The following is a 17,715-nucleotide window of genomic DNA, read 5'->3' on the forward strand; positions in this document are numbered from 1 at the left end:
CTCTAGTGTGAGAAACTGAAAGTGTAAATAAGGATTAAAATGCTTGACATGAATAACTGATTATTTGAAATAGGAAGAAAAGGTACAAAGGAGTAGAGGAAGTGGGAGGGGAAGGGGAAAGGAAAGAAGGGAAAGGAAAAATTAGGAGAAAAGGAAGAAGTAGAAACAAAGTCTTTGTAAATAGGGAAGGGTGGAGGGGGTCAAGGGAGGGCAGGGGAATGGGGAAAAAATAAGAATCACGATACAGCGTGTACAGGTACAAGCATCCAATGATAAATGTAAATGTATTGTATATTTAAAATGTACCAATAGGGCCAGAGATTTAGCTCAGTGGTTTCTCTGCCTGCTGCACAAGCAAAGAAAAAAGCTGTCCTGAATTTTACTTCAAGACACTCTGATTAAGTGCCACAGGGTACAATTTGGACCAAAGAGTACTTTAATGTTACCCTGGGTGATTCCAACATGCAATGAAGTTTGCCAATGACTTAAGAGTTTGGGTCAGAATCACCGGGAATGCTTTTGTGTGTATTATTACACCTTGCCTTCATCCCTGATTTCCTAGAGCTTCCAAGTGCCCATAGATCGATGGGAAGGTGCAGGTGGGGAAAATGCATGTGTTTGCAGACACGTATTTTGAAATAGTTGTGTAACTGATTCTAATAAGGTTTACCCATTTTATTGAGAACAATGAGCTATTGGGTTGGGGATTTAGCTCAGTAGTTCCTCCACCTTCTTTAAATACGCAAGGTCCCAAGCTTGATCCTCGGTACCAAAAAAAACAAGTGTATTCATGAGAACAAGGAACTATTACCCCATGATAAACATTTTTTAAAATTTTCCTAAATGCCTACTTGTCCTATTATTAAATATTTATTTGAAAAGTAGTGCACACAATGATTTAACAAAACACAATGAAAGCCAACTAAAACTTACTGTACTTCAAAGCAAAATTCTAAACATTAGACTAAGATGGGGAGAAAAACAAGTGTGAATTGAGGAACATTGCTCTTTAAAACTCTAGGCTGAATTATACATTGAACCTTTACAAGGGTTTTAATGCAAAAGAAACTGGCAACCCTATCAAAGCAGAGCAGCTTTTCAGTCATGAATTTGGGGTGCTGGCTGAATATAAACATTCAGTAATTACTTGATAGATGCCAAATTTCAAAACTTAGGCATAGTGCTGAGGTTTTGCTGAAACACAATTTGATCTCAATTACTATTGTAAATGTGAGAGAAAAATACACCAGGTATGTGAACTTGTAGTTTTTAATACAAGTAGAAATTACAGTGGTACCTCAGTACACAGACTTAATTCTTTCTACAATTCTGGTGTAAAGTAAATTGAATGAGAACTGAATCAAATTTCCCCATAAGGTCAGGTCAACATTAGACCTAACCATTGAATTTGATTAGCTGGGGCTGGGAATTTAGCTCAGTGGTTCCGGCGCCTGCCTTGTAAGCACGAGGTCCCGAGTTCGATCCCCCGTGCCAAAAAAAAAAAGGAAAAAAGAATTTGATTAGCTTTCATCCAATTCGGTTTTTGACCAGAACTGTGCAAAGAATTAAGTTTGTGAACCAAGGCAGCACTGTGCTGATGATCAGCTAAAAAGAAAAGCTGACACATGAGAAACAAAATTAAATTCTTATGTTATTTACATTTTTTGACTGAAAAAGTGAAATGAAGGATAAGGGCATTAACATTCTAAAGAAATATAAGCTACATTCTGAAAACCAAAACTCATAACCCCAAGGGACATGGATAATGTTCCCTGGAGAACCCCAACTCGGTGGGGAAGTTCTGCACCTGGCTTTTAATAAGGTTGAAAGATTCCTGTCAGGGTCTTCTCATTGCATATCTCTGATTGTGACCCATCAGTGTAGGGGGAAGGGGTCTGTAGGCAGGGAAAGAATAAAATAGGGGGCTCATTAGGTTTTCTGGCTAATCCTAACTAGAAGGAGTTAAAACTTTACTGGGAAAATTCCCCTGAGAACAGTCTCAAGCTCAAGGGTAGAGAAAAGAAAAAACACTTCAAAAGAAAGGCACCAAATGGCCTTGGAACTTGCACCCAAAACCAGAGAAGAGCTGACAAGCAGAGGACAGAGAAAGCCAAGTGCACAAAGCCAAGGCCAGCCGTCCCTCTCTGCTTCCAATAGAATGCAGGGGAAGCAGAAGGTGGAGGGGGGCTGGCTAACTCTGGGGAAAGCTCTATTCAGTGTATACAGGGGTGAACTAACACACAGACACACACACACACACTCGTATCCACTCTAGGGCCACTATATAACTACTACAACAGAGACCCACACCTCCCCTTACTAACTCTAAACTAACCATGAATATGCACCTCCCAGCCAGTCACCTGCCACCCTGGAGATAAGACACTGTTCAAGGACAAATAGACAGAAGTTACATGGACCCCTCCCCTCAAGAAATGACAATGACGGAGGCAAGGGGGCTCAGTCTAATGCCAAGACCGCCCAGGGAACCAGTTGGGTTATGGCAAGTTCCAGGTAGGCAAAGAGTCCTTGGCACCCAATAAAAGCAGCCAAGAACAAAGGCCACAGGTCCTCCATCTTTCCGGAGCCCCCTGCCCTGATTCTTGTCAGGGCAGCTATCTATCTTCTCCTTTTTCTCCCTTTCCAATGAAGCATCCTGCTTTCTAAACTTTGTATCTTTCATTTGTTATGGTGCTGAGTTTATGATACTGGTGAGCTGCTCACATACGATGGAGAGCATTCAAATGCTGATATACTGCGGCACCGACAGAAGAAAGGCTGTCCCTTCTTCCGAGACTCATTTCTAAAGTACTAGACACTGTTTTAGGCCTGTAACTCACACAGAACTAATTGTTTCTTCTAGAAACATCCAATAGAAAGCACCTCTTCTCTTTAAGTTTAACATAAAAGCATGAAATAAAGAAGTACATTTTTCCCAGGATTCTTTATTTGCTAACTGGTGTTCCCTTCTACCATGCAGTCTGAGACTAAAACAAAAACTGAAAATTCACATTTAGCCTCTTCAAATCAATATATATATATATATATATATATATATATATATATATATATATAGTTGCCCCCAGTGTCTTAAACTGAGCATAGAGGAGGATAATCACATGGCTGAAATTACCCAGCACTGCTGGGATGATTTATCAGTGGGAGTCCATCACTTGGGCCTCTGCAACCTCCTGTACTCACCACTCCATCATGTTTATACAACTAGGCAGGCTGAGTGTGCTGTCATCTAGAAATATCCTTGAGCAGGAGCTATACATCCCAATAAGCTGCCCTGGAGATTCCTGAAGGGAAAGGAAAGTAGAAGAGAATGTCACAGTAAGTTAAAACCATAAAAGGTGGGAGTTTTCCCTTGCTTAAAATGTCAAATGACAAACCACTAAGATGTTTCTTACACTGTACAAACTGTTTGAGAGTAGTATCATGCGTATGGCTCTGCAGAGGCCCTTGACTTCCAGGGATGCTCGAGGAATGGGTTATACAGTGCTGCCCTTGGTATGGTACCTATCATCAAACCTGACAAGCATTTAGTGTGAATCCCTTTATAAATATTATAACAAGTGTAAAGTAAGATTTTAGAGATTTTCTCTTTCTACTATTCAGTAACCAGAAGAAAATGCAATGCCTTAAATTAATACTGGCACAATATCAGCAAACAAAAGCCTAGTACTTGATTGATTAGTTAACTTACATGAGTGTGTTAGTGTGATGAAACAAATGTGTCAGAGTCAAAGGACTCTGTGCCAGGGCTGCTCAGTTACGAACACGCCAGGGCCATGGGGGTCTCTGCGCCTGTCCCCTTACCAAGAGTGCAGAATCTTTAAGATTCCCTCACATCTAACACAGATGACAGAAACAACCTTGGGACTTGAACATTCAGTTCATTTTTAGGTAGACATTACTCCCATTACATTACTCCCATGGAAAGCCTCAGCCACTCAAGGTTTTATTAATTTTATGCTCTAAGCCATGTGATACACATCAGGACACATTCCGGTCTCATCCATCCTGCTCCTGCCTACACTGCCGTTTTCTTCCTCCATGTCCTGCACATTTGACCCCATCTACCTTCATTCAGTTGGGGCACAATTCTGGTGCCTATGGAAAGTGATTGGGTCAGAAACAGCCAGCCAGTTTGTCCGGCAGAACCCACAGCAGGTTCCCAACTCAGAAGCACACAGCACCTTGGAGTAAAATGCGAAACAGAGGCCAAGAAGAACCGTAAGAAATAAACATGCAAACCTGTTCCCATCACTGCAGAATGCAGATGTTATATTCTAGAGATACTAAATCTGACAGCCCTGCAGATGCCAAGTGTATCAAGACTAAAACTGGAAAATAACAGGGGAAAACTGTACACCAAACAATTTCTGGAAACCAGGCTGCCTTGACTGTACTCCCCAGGTAGAAGGCCGGGTGCTTCTTCTCTGAAGAAATCAGACTGCCCCAGCGACCCGGTCCCAGATAATATACTAGGGTCCAACAATGAAGAGCTAGCTTTGCTGCCAAATTCTTGCAGTGAGGCCCATTAGTTAACAAAAAGTCTTGTGCACATAGAGTATTTCCAACCAGAGAATGCCGGGACAGCCACACACTTCAGGGAAGCCTTCAGCAAGAGCAACAGGGACAAAGGAATTTGTGGGAGTTCTCAAAATTCAGCAGCAAATGAAAACTTTAAAACATTTCAATACAAGGTTCAATCAAAGCACAAACTCAAGGAGTCTCTAGTACATAATCAGTGCCAAAGGAAACACCAGAAAATGGAAAGGGGATGGAAATTTGACATTAGCGAAGAAATACTAGTCTGACAGGCACACTATCTGGATAACCAAACTATAAGAAAAAATTGGAGAAAATACCAAGAATTAAAAGAGAAGGAGGCAGAGTGCAGACCTTAATGGCCATCCCAATAAGATGAAAAGTCAGTAACAAAACTTATTGTGTTCTTTCAGCATCCCAGAGATAGAGAAGATACCAAAAGCTTCCGGGAGCTGGCTAGAACTAGTTATTTATCATGCGTATAACAGGATGGCAACAGAGTTAAGACCAACACTAGGAATAAGAAGACCATTGTGAAAATTAGCTTCAACCTACAAGTGTATGTTCCATTAAGTAGGAGGGGTTTCCTTCCTGGTTAGATCTTTCAAATTATCGATATGGCCGAGGATTTAGCTCAGTAGTTCTGCCGCCTGCTTCGCAAGTGCAAGGTCCCGAGTTCGATCCCCTGTACCAAAAAAACCCCCACATCGGTATGGCCTCCTTCTCCAGCAAAATGTGTTCCAGTAACACAGGGGAGTGCAGCAAGACAGAGGAAACAAAAGAATCCAGGACAGTGAGGACAGCAGTTATACAAGAACCAGATGACTTCACGGAGACATCCCAGAGAAAGATCGAGACAGCAGGCCTAAGGGAAAGCCAGCCTTACTAAGGTAGGAAAGACTTAACGAGGGCAGCCTCAGGGAGAAAATGAAACAGCTGTGTTTTAAGACATGGAAAATATCTTGATAAGCATGCGAGAAATGTTCTAACATGGGGGTGGCTGCTAAGAACACTGCCCAATTGAAAATAGGAAATTAATTCCTCCCTCGCCACAAAAAAAGGAAGACTGAAAACAGAAAGACCAGGACGCCATAGCAAGTCAGCAATCCACTGGATCCCCCCCCGCCGCCCCCCGTGCCCGGCCTCTTCCATGCACCGTCAACTGGTTCCACACTACAAAGACGCAGAGGACACTGGACCACCAGACCACTGAACTGGGTAAGTTGGAGTCATCTTCACCTCCCATCAGGACAGGGACTATCTTCAGGGGAAGGGCAGCTGGAACCTGCAATACAACTCTGCAGAGTTCAACCCTGCAGGAGGACAGGGAGCTCAACTTGGGACTTGCAGCCAGAAATCTGCCTGAATCTCACGGGTCTGCGACTAGCTCGCTGAGACTCATTGACTTCTATCTGCATACTGCTACCCACACTGTCTATTGTGACGGCAGAGACATACCCTGAAAGAGGCCCTTCATATTCATTTTATTTTTTTATTCCCAAAATTAGTATTATTAGTTTATTTTTTTCTCTCTTTTTTTTGCTCCTCTTATCTTTAATTTTTTTCCTACTCTTTGCAAATATTTGTTTTTCTCTCCTTTTTTTTCTTTTATTTTCTTCTTGTTTTCTCTTTCCTTTCTGTCTTCCACTCACTCTCGTGCTCTCCCACATTGTTCATCTTCCCTTTTTGTCCCTGTTTTGGTCCTCATTCGGAGTTCTTCTTTATTTTCCTAGTATTCTCTTTTTCCTTCTCACCTGTGTCCTCTGGCCACACTGCTAACCTTCCCCTATCCTTCTTCCCATCTGTCCCTCCCTCTCAAACCCCTTCGAACTCCCCATCACAAAGGGTAAAGTTGTTATATTGAAGAGTTTATTCACTATATGCTGGGTTGGTCCTCGATCTTGATTTAATTCTCACAGCTAAAGGTGATAGATTAATAACTACAACAAAATGTCATTTTTGAAGATGTACTTGATGCAATGGTGTTGCTGACTGCATCACTTGGGCTAACGTGTTGTGACTGATCTAGTCAATGAACCTTCCTAATACAAGGAAAATGAGATAGCCTTACAGTCATTAGAGACTCAAAACTTAAAAGACCAGCTGTATCTGGAAGACACCTCTGAGAAGCAATCATTCCATAAGGGTTCTGATTACAGGCAACAAAGATACCTACAATAAGCAACTTCAAACTATCAACCCAGGAGTTAAACCAAGGACAGTACCAAAAACAAAAATGAGAAGACATTTAAGCAAGACACAAACTCAGACTTCCACCCCACCAAGGGTAAATCCTGGGGGAAATGAGATGGAAAAGTCCCATAACCAACCACCTGGATACCCTGAACTGATAGCACAGGAAGTAACAAAACAGATGAATGAGGCTCTAGGAAAACTTCAAAGCGGAAATAATCTCCCAGATATCTACAGAGATGGTGGGCAGAGTGAAAGACATGATTAGAGGATCTAGAACAGAAACAGATAACAAAAAATAGATGAGCTCAGAAACATGCTGGAAGCCATGAATACCCAGCATAAGAGAGAAATGGAAACCATGGTCGCCCAACAGAAGAAAGAGCTGCAATCCATGAAACAGATTCAATCATATATTCAGGAGATCAAAAACTCTACTTGAAAGTACCCACAGCAGATTAAGGGAATCTGAAGATAGAATATCAGATATAGAAGAGAAGATCATGATTAGAGACCATGAAAATAGAGATTTTTTAAAAAATAGTAAGGGACCATGAGAAATCAATCCAACAACTGCTAGATGATGCAAAGAAGAATAACATAAGACTGATAGGAGTCCATCAAAAAACAGGAGAAAGCACAATTGACATAAAAAAACTTCACAGAAGTAATAGTGGGAAACTTCCCAGACAGAGGTAAAGAGTTGGACATATAGATAAGTGAGGCATATAGAACTACAACTAGCCATGATCAAAAAAAATCTACATCTAGACATATAATAGTCAAGATCCCAGAAACCCAACAGAAAAACAAACTCCTACAAGCAGTTAAGAGAAAAGAAACAAGTCACCTACAGAGGAAAGCCCATCAGAATCACAGCAGACTTTTCAACACAAACCCTCAAATCAAGGAGAGCCTGGAGTGGAGTATTTCAAACCCTAAAAGAAAGTAACTTCCAACCTAGACTGTTGTATCCTGCAAAATTATCTTTCAAAATTGACGGGGAATTAGATTCTCAAACGACAAAGAACACCTGAGAAATTTCATGACCACCAAACCAGCACTACAAGCAATTCTAAACAATATCCTAGAAAAAAAGCAATGAAGGCCACAACTCCATGAGGCCCAACAGAGGGAAGCCAACAGGCAAGGTAAGAAACTAAAGTGAAAAGGGGAAAAATAAGAAATAAAAGAGTCAACAAAAGTAAAACATCATGACAAGGATAAATCAATATCTATCAATTATTGGGCCGGGGATTTAGCTCAGTGGTTTCGCCGCCTGCTGTGCAAGCTCAAGGACCCGAGTTCGATTCCCAGTACCAAAAAAAAAAAAAAAAATCTATCCCTTATAAACCTCAATGTTGATGGCCTCAATTCACCAATCAAAAGAAATAGACTGGCAGAATGGATTAAAAAGGAAAATGCAGCAATATGCTGTATACAAGAAACATACCTAACTCAAAAAAGAAACTCATAGACTGAAAGTAAAAGGATGGAAAACAGTTCTCCATGCCACCGGAACCCAGAAGAAAGCAGGGGTAGCAATCTTATTTGCAGACAAACTAGATTTCAAACCAAAACTAATTAAGAGAGACAAAGATGGTCACTACATCCTTGTGAAGGGAACAATCCGAGAGGAAGAGATGACAATCCTAAATATATATGCACCAAATACGAATGCCCCCAACTATACAAAACAAATGTTAATAGACATGAAAAACCAAATAAGCACTAACACAATTGTAGTGGGGGCCCTCAATACCCCACTATCACAAATAGACAGATCGTCTAGACAAAAAGTTAACAAGGAAATTCGAGAACTGGACCAAGCTATTGAACAAATGGACTTAATAGAGGTTTACAGTGTTCCACCCCATAAAATCGGAATACACATTCTTTTCAGCTGCACACGGGTCATTCTCCAGAATAGACCACATGCTAGCTCATAGGACATGTCTAAGTAAATGTAAAAGAAATTGAAGTTAACCCTGTATATTATCAGACCACAGTGCCAAAAAATTGAAGATCAATAACATAAGAAACCGCAAAACCCCAACACACACATGGTAACTGAATAACACCCTCTTGAACAACCAATGGGTCACAGAAGTAAAGAAGAAATCAAACAGTTTCTACAAGTAAATGAAAATGCCAGTACAACATACAGGAATCTATGGGACACAATGAAAGCAGTTCTACGTGGGAAATTCATAGCGGTGAATGGCCACATTAGGAAAACAGAGAAAACTCAGATAAATAACCTAATGCAGAACCTCAAGCTCCTAGAAAAAGAAGAGCACAACAAATCCAAAGCTCATACAAGAGAGGAAATTATAAAGATCAGGGCAGAAATCATCAACGCAATGGAGACTAAGAGAACAATACAAAAAAAATCAATGAATCAAAGAGTTGGTTTTTTGAAAGAATAAATAAAACTGATAAACCTTTAGGCAACCTTATCAAAAAAGAAAAGAAAAGGCACAAATATATGCAATTAAGGATGAAAAAGCTGAAGTCACAGCAGATCCAACAGGAATTCACAGGATCATCAACACCTACTTCAAGAACCTCTACTCCAATAAAATGGAAAACACAGAAGAAATGGGCAGATTCCTAGATACATACGAACTGCCAAAGTTAAATGAAGAAGATAAAGAAATTCTAAACACTCCAATTACAATGAGGGAAATTGAAAATGTAATAAAATATTTACCAATAACGAAAAGCCTAGGTCCGGATGGCTTCACTGCTGAATTTTACAAGACATTTAAAGAAGAATTAATGCCATTACTCTTTAAATTCATCAAGGAAATTGAAAGGCAAGCAATACTTCCAAATTCATTCCTGGAAACAAGTGTTACTTTGATTCCAAAAACAGGGAAAGACCCAACCCAAAAAGAGAACTACAGGCCAATCTCCCTAATGAACACAGATGCGAAAATCCTCAACAAGATACTGGCAAACAGAATACAGAGGGGCATCAAGAAGATCATACACACCCTGGCCAAGTTGGATTTATGCCAGGGATGCAGGTCCGCTTCAACATACGTAAATCAATAAATGAAATACACTATATTAACAGACTCAAAGACATAAACCATATGATTTTCTCAATAGATGCAGAGAAAGCATTCGACAAAATCCAGCACCCATTCATGATAAACACCCTACAGTAAACTGGAATACAAGGTATTTATCTTAACCTGATTAAGGCTATCTATGAAAAACCAAGAGCCAACATCCTACTAAATGGTCAAAAACTGAAAACTTTCATGCTAAAATCAGGAACAAGATAAGGATGCCCACTATCACCACTCCTGTTCAATATAGTTCTGGAAACATTAGCCACCGCAATTAGACAAGAGAAAGAAAGAAAAAGAATAAAGATAGGAAAGGAAGAAGTTAAAACTGTCATTATTTGCTGACAACATGATACTCTACATAGAAGATCCAAAAAACTCCACCAGAAGACTTCTAGACTTAATTGACAGATTCAGTAGAGTAGGTGGATACAAGGTCAACCCTCAAAAAACAATAGCCTTCTTGTACACAAATAACAGACTCACTGAGACACAAATTAGGGAACCAATTCCTTTTACAATAGCATCCAAAAAAGTGAAATATCTAGGAATCAATCTAACAAAGGATGCAAAAGACCTCTACACTGAAAACTACAGCACTCTGAAAAAAGAGATCGAAGAGGATACAAGAAAATGGAAAGACATCCCTTGCTCCTGGGTAGGAAGGACCAATATAGTGAAAATGGCCATACTTCCAAAACTGCTATATAGAGTCAATGCAATGCCAATTGAAATTCCAACAATATACTTCATAGAACTAGAGAAAACAATCCAAAAATTCATTTAGAACCAGAAGAGACCTAGAATAGCTAAAGCAATTGTAGGCAACAGAGACATGGCTGGGGGTATCACAATCGCCAACTTGAAACTACACTACAAAGCTACTGTGATAAAATCAGCATGGTACTGACAAAGGAACAGACCCGAGGATCAGTGCAATAGATTAGAAGATGCAGAAACAGCTCCAGACATGCTCAGCCACATCATCTTTGACAAAGGAGCCAACCACCATCATCGGAGGAAAGATAGCCTATTTAATAAATGGTGTTGGAAAAACTGGACTTCAACCTGCCAAAGATTAAAACTAGACCCATACCTATCACCATGCACTAAACTAAGATCAAAATGGATTAAAGATCTAAATATTAAGACAGAAACACTAAACTTGCTGGAAGATAAAAGTTAGGTGGAACTTTTGAAGACACTGGCATAGGAAAAGACTTCATGAACAAAACCTCAGCAGCATGGGAACTAGCAGAAAGAATCAACAACTGGGATCTCATCTTATTAAAAAGCTTCTGCACTGTAAAAGAAACCACCAACAGAGCTAACAGACAACCCCCTCAATTCAAAGACCCAATTCAAATATGGGCATCTGAAATGAACAGACATTTCTCAGACAAGGAAGTAAAAGCAGCAAACAAATACATGAAAACATGTTCAACATCACTCGCCATTCGAGAGATGCAGATGAAAACAACACTGAGATTCCACCTCACCCTAGAAAGAATGGAGGCTATCAAATCAACAAATAACAAATGCTGGCGGAGTTGTGGGGAGAAAGGAACCCTTCTTCATTGTTGGTGGGAGTGCAGACGGGTGCAACCACTGGGGAAGTCAGTATGGAGACACCTCAGAGAACTAGGACTAGAGGTCCATTTGACCCAGCTCTTCCCCTGCTGGGTATCTTCCCAAAAGAATTAAAAGAATCATACCACAGTGATATCTGTGCACCCATATTCATAGCAGCACAGTTTGTAATGGCTAAAGCTTGGAAGCAGCCCAAGTGCCCATCAACTGGAAACTGGATTAAAAAATGTGGTTTTTTAAAATAAAATGGAGTACTATTCAGCCACAAAGAACGAAAAACTAGAGTCATTTATAGCTAAGTGGATGCATATCCAGGCCATACTCTTAAGTGAAATAAATAGGACACACGTGTAAATACCGAATAGTTTCTCTAGTGTGAGAAACTGATAGTGTAAACAAGGGTTAAAATGATTAAAATGAATAATTGATAATTTGAAATAGGAAAAAAGGTCCAAAGACAAACGAATGAAGAGAGGGGAAGGGGAAAGGAAAAGAGGGAAAGGAAAAACTATGAGAAAAGAAAAAAAAAAAGGAAATGAAATCTATGTAAATAGGGAAAGGGTGGAGGAGGTGAAGGGCCCACAGGTAATGGGAAAAAAAAAGAACCAAGATATATCATGTACAGGTACAAACGCCCAATGATAAATGTAAACGAACTGTATACCTAAAGTATACCAATAAAAGAATTAAAAAAAAAATAGAAAGACCAGCTGGGGTTTCTTACTGTACTTGACTTTGTGAACTAACATTGCTTAGGGAAGGGGATCATGCAGGAGAAGTACAGAACTGCTCAGGCCTCAGAAATATTTAAGAGAAAGAATTAAAGGTGTACAAAGAGGCAGCGCAGTGGGACTATTATTGCATAACTCAGCAGTGAACAATAGTCACAATGTAAATACCAATTTGTTATTTAATTTAATACAATCTGGTACATTGCAAGGAAAGAGGGGAGAATAAGGTCATGGTGGAAAGAGGAAGCCAAACATTCAACTGTTAATGACAGAAAAATAATAAATAGTGCTAAAAACTGATGTATTCAATAGTTTACTCATGCCAGGGATGTAGCTCAGTGGGGCCGCATCTGCCTGGCAAGCACAAGGTCCTCAGATTGATCCCCAGTACCAAAATAAATAGATTACTACTGTTTTTTTAAGGGACTAAATAAAGGCAAAATATTTCAAGTGCATCTTTAACTCTATATCCACATTCCTGTAATTAACTTATACATCAAAACCCATCAAAAATGGAAATTACTAAGTCAAAGCCTTTCTGAGTAGACTTAAAACATTGTAGGAAAATGTAAGAGATTTACAAAATGCAGAAAAAGAAGTCCATGGTAACAGACTGGCTCCTCTTTATATTTTTTAGAAATGAAGGCAGAAATATTTTGATTCACTCTTAGTTTCTTATCTTTCCAATTATTTACTTACTTGGTTGATATAGTTGCTTTTCCTCTGATCTCGTGCTAAGAATAAAAAAAAAGAAAAAAACTGATCCATTCTGATACAAATGTCTTAGAAAAGTATATAGAAGTGGCCACTAATTATCCAATGGATTACAAACATACAGAATGAAATAAAAATCTATTTTATTTTTAAAAATAAATCATCTGCCAAGATGAATTCCATAAAGTAAAAACCAAAAACTTAGTTATACCTTTTTTTTAACCTAAAAGATGACAGACTCTCCTTATATGAAAGAAAACTATAAAACAAGCTGGACCAGATGAGAAACTTAGCTAATTAAAAAAAAAAACACGTTAACTTATTGCAAATCTCAACCACTGTACAGACTTTCTTGAGTAAATAAATAGTACTTTATAATTGTACATTACCATACAGCTTAATTACAAGCATCTAACAGCAGACAGCTCTAAGAACCAGTTTCTGGCTAAGCACTGAACTCTCGCTGCACTACAATTCCCCGAAGTATCCTGAAACACCGACTGGGAGTCTACAAGGATACTGCACTGAAAATATGTTGCTAAAAAATGAGTGGGTCTTTAAACAACTGTAAAGTAATCCACCTTAAATCCTGGACTTGAAATGAGTGTGCTGATCTAGCTGAGCAGAGTGTCAATGGCACACACACAAATTCATTTTGCTCTAACAGGATAAATGCTCCAAGAGCAACAGGGGCCACAGTGCCCTCTGCGTTCCCCTCTAACCTCTGAACACCGCTGCAGGCACGTTCCTTCCCCTGAAGAGGGGAGCCCAGGGCAGCCCCTCGGGCTTCCTATGCTCCCCCCGGAGAGGCCCTAGGCCCTCGAAGAAATGGAGAAACACAGCAATGCTAACCAGAAATGACCTGCTCAGGAAGGAAAATTGCACACCAACGCAAATGCAGGTAAAAAACATTTTTCATTGTGCTGCATCTCTCCAAGCAGTATCGAACCTACCTTCCTTAAATTCTTACCATTGAAATCAACTAAAATTTTGGTCACATATGTTTTTTTAACAGAAAAAGAACTGACCAAACATTAAGAAAAAGAAGTCATGGGCCAGGGATTTAGCTCAGTGGTTTCGCCGCCTGCTGCGCAAGCACAAGGATCTGAGTTCAATCCCTAGTACCAAAAAAAAAAAAAAAGATAAAGAAGTCGAGGTGCAGACAAGTTCATACATCTGATTCCTAAAGCAAATAGGACACGAGAAATTTACACTCGTTCCACACATCGGCTATCCTTCTAGGAAATAGCAGAGGAGCATGTTTGCACCAATTCTCAAATGAGGGTGAAAAAGTTTTGAATAGCTGAAAATTCTGAGAACACCATAAATCATAAATGTGCTGTGAGGCAGGCTCACTGGGTAAGAGCACTGTGGGGAATGAGGTTGAGGAGATGATTCAATATCTCTCCCTCTCTTCCCTCCCATATATATGCATAGAACACATGATTTTTTAATTTGTTGATATGCTAATCTAAGTTTAACTAAGTCCTACCATTTCTCTTTAAAATCTCCTCTGTGGAGTTAGAGAAAAGCTCAAAAAGTGTGAAAAAATAAGTACAAATCCATGACTGCATCTTAATCATGTGGTCTACTGTACTGATAAAGTGCCAAAATGCATTAACATAAAGCCACATGCTCTCAATCAGTGACATTTAAAAGAAAATGTATAATCACATAGTAAAAGTAAAGTGAATATACGGAAAGCTGAGAAATGGAAGCCAACGTATGAGTTCTTCTAAATACTGTCTAACGTAGCACAAAAAACAGCAATGGTTTTCAGTCCTATCCTTGATGGGGAGAAGTAGTGTCTTACCGTTTGCATGAAATTTGTTCAGGAAAATTGTGCTTGCCCTTAGATGGTCAGCAGGGTTTGATTCCAGAGCTCCATCTACAGAGGAAAAGAAAAGGATGTGCTGATTTACTTCAGTAGGCAAGTAGATGGCCTTCAAAGTAGCTACACGACACCTTTAATCGTTTAGTAGTGTTGAGAAAGTTTTTAGTTATGAATAGGAAAGAAACACAGGCAAGCATGTAAGAATTCTCCTGGGAACTGTCCAAATGTAGAATCTCTCTACACACCTATGGAATGAAATAGGCTATGTCCTAGGTTTATTTTTCTAAACTTACACCTGAACGATCTAAAGCACATTTTAGATGAATCGAATATGCCCTCCTCCCCTGTCCTACTCACCCCACAGAAATACAAGCACGCCCTTCTGTGCTGACACTGCCACACTGCAGGATCAGTGTCGAGAGCAAGCGCTGTCCTGGCATCATGGATACACTGTCAGATACCAGTTCAGTGAAACGAGTATTTTCAAACAGCAAACATTCTGCAGACAACCGATCGCATGGTTAATCCTAGCTGCACTCAATAAGAGACCGCGTTTTGTTAGCTATTTTGTTTGGTGGCTGTTCAGCAAGGCAGACTTAAGACTGCTTAGAGATGCAATCTCCTGATCTACAAACTCTTCCTGGATGTAAACTGATTTTTTTTTCTTTTACTTTTTCTCCATTTCCATGTACTTTTGATTCTTGGAACTAAGCTGGGAGAATCATTCACTTAGTGAAAACGAAACTTTTGTAACTTTCGTGCTATTACCTGAGGTAATAAAAGTCATCACACACGGCAGGTATGACCCTATTCAGTGACTTCATGCTACTTAACCAATCTTGTGACAAACTGTGCCAAGATTCAGATATAATAACAGTTAAGCAATATTTCCTTAACCTAAACATGTTAAAAATTATTCTACTTTTTAAAAAGGGAGTTCAATGCTCAAATCACACAGCCCTCACCCTGACAAAATCAAAATGCATGCCAACACATTAAAAGAGAATGACTAGTAGTGACTACCATCTAACTCACTGTTTCATACACGGCCTAAGAGTCCTTCTTTTGTCCCCTCCCGGTAATATGCTTAGAATCTTGCATACGCATAATATGAGGCTTCTGGGTTTAACCTGAGCTTGAATCACCCACTTTAATGTACTTCAATGCAGGTCACTAGAAACTGACTGAGGCCTACTCATTGCTCTTCATGGTATTCCTTCCACAGGTTCACTAAAACTATTCTTATGTAAAAGACTCCAACAAAAATTCACGTTTTTGGCATATCTATTAGAAGATGAGAAAATCTTAGTTATGTGGAAAAATAAAGTTATGTTGACAAAGTGACAGAGACTTTCATGGCTGACTGAAGTTTCTGAAGGGATTTGGGACCACTTCCTACAAAAGCATCAATATATTACCATTTGAATTTCAAATTAATTAAATGATTAAAAATTGTTTACAGCAAGGGCCATTTAGCTATCGGCACCTTTATAATGACAAATTTTCAATGAAGTCCAGGAAAATTAAGTATCAACATAAGAGGAACCAGCTTAAAACACACACACACACACACACACACACACACACACACACACACAGGGAGGCTCCAATACTGGCATATTGGAATTCTGAGGAAAGGGCGCGAATGAATATATCAAACAAGTCTTGATAAAGTCCCACAGGACAAGGTATAATAGAGCTCTTAACATGAAGGGTCCAGAATGGGATTTGGGAACCAAAGGGGCCACGAACTGGATGTTAGGGTAGACAGGGAAAGACACTGGCCTCACAGACAGGGAGGAGTAAGTGTGGGAAAGCGAGGCACAGTCACCCGAAACCAGGCCTGAGAAAGCCAGTTCCTGGAACAGAGGAGCCAGAAGCCCCCGGGGCCCTGAGGGTTCGGAAAGTGAGAGCTTCGCCTAAGCCAAACAGTGTCCCCACCACCACCACCACCTTACCTCGGGGCTTCTCCTGGTCACTGATGTGGCACGGGAGGTGGCCATGCCTGGTTCCCACGGAAATCTCAGACTCGCAGTCTGGCTCCACTGGCCCCGTGCGCTGGCCCAGCTCGGGGCTGGCACTGGAGCGCACACAACAGGTCAGAATGTCCCCATGGGGCACCACTGCACCTTGGCTCAGTCCCACTTGAGCAGCTCAGCAATGCAGAGCAGACTCTTCTGCGGTTCTTCCACCCGCCCTCTGGCCAGCAGGCTGGCCTTACCCTCACAACACCCCCCCCCCCCGCCCCCCCAAGCTGACTGGTCTTCTGAGAGGGCAGTGATCTGGCTTATTTAAAGGGGTCAGAGATCCCACAAATGCTAAGAGCCAAAGCCACTGCCAGAGATCAAGCCAGACTTCTTCTCCTTCGGCCACCTCCGACCAACTGACTAGGCCAGCACTTGCCAACTAGAATGCATCCTGCATCACCTGGTTACCAGCAGCCAATCACGACCAGAGTTCTGTCCGCATGCCCGCCCAAACTGGCACCCAGGCATTTGATTCAAAATACCCTGGCCCACCTGGGGCTGTCATCTCCCTCACACATAGGGTCAGGATGCCTGTTTCCTCCATTCATCAGGTGCTGCCTGGAGCTTCTCTGGCTCTTCTAACTCTACAGGTGGTCTGGGTCAACAGACTTTATAGAAAGCCCCGGTTAATAAGAAGCTGGTTCCATAGGCAATTCAGCTTCTCTGAGTGGTCCAGCTCTCACTTTTCTCAGAGGACGTAGCTGCACCCAAACTCTTGACTGTTTCTGTACCTAAATGCTCCTCTACTGTTAGTTTTGGTTTGAAATCCACTTTCTCTACATATTGGCTAAAGGAACAATTCAACAGGAAGAGATAATGATTATAAACATACAGTATATATACCAAACACTGACACACCCAACCTCATAAAACAAACTAATTGACAAGAAAAGTCAGATAAACACCAATGTAGTTGTAATGGGGGTCCTCAATACCCCACTGTCCCGAATGGATAGATCAACTAGACCAAAAAAAAAAATCAACAAAAA

General features: G+C 40.5%; 1 protein-coding gene across 1 annotated transcript in view; it reads right to left on the reverse strand.

The window, feature by feature from the left end:
- Window positions 1-17,513, reverse strand: part of LOC147823437 (cyclin-Y-like protein 1) — a gene marked incomplete at its 5' end in the record, with an annotated part of 42,593 nt that extends 25,080 nt beyond the window's left edge. Inside the window, 5 exons of the mRNA XM_087193318.1 lie at window positions 3,202-3,302; window positions 12,851-12,885; window positions 14,679-14,753; window positions 16,658-16,843; window positions 17,410-17,513. Of these exons, the coding sequence (XP_087049444.1) occupies window positions 3,202-3,302; window positions 12,851-12,885; window positions 14,679-14,753; window positions 16,658-16,843; window positions 17,410-17,513 (501 nt within the window). The remainder of the gene's footprint in view (window positions 1-3,201; window positions 3,303-12,850; window positions 12,886-14,678; window positions 14,754-16,657; window positions 16,844-17,409) is intronic.
- Between the last annotated feature and the right edge of the window lie 202 nt (window positions 17,514-17,715).

Source organism: Heterocephalus glaber, unplaced genomic scaffold (assembly GCF_053883595.1).
Source record: "Heterocephalus glaber isolate CG9 unplaced genomic scaffold, H.glaber_assembly_v1.0 deba00001586, whole genome shotgun sequence".
Taxonomy (NCBI): domain Eukaryota; kingdom Metazoa; phylum Chordata; class Mammalia; order Rodentia; family Bathyergidae; genus Heterocephalus; species Heterocephalus glaber.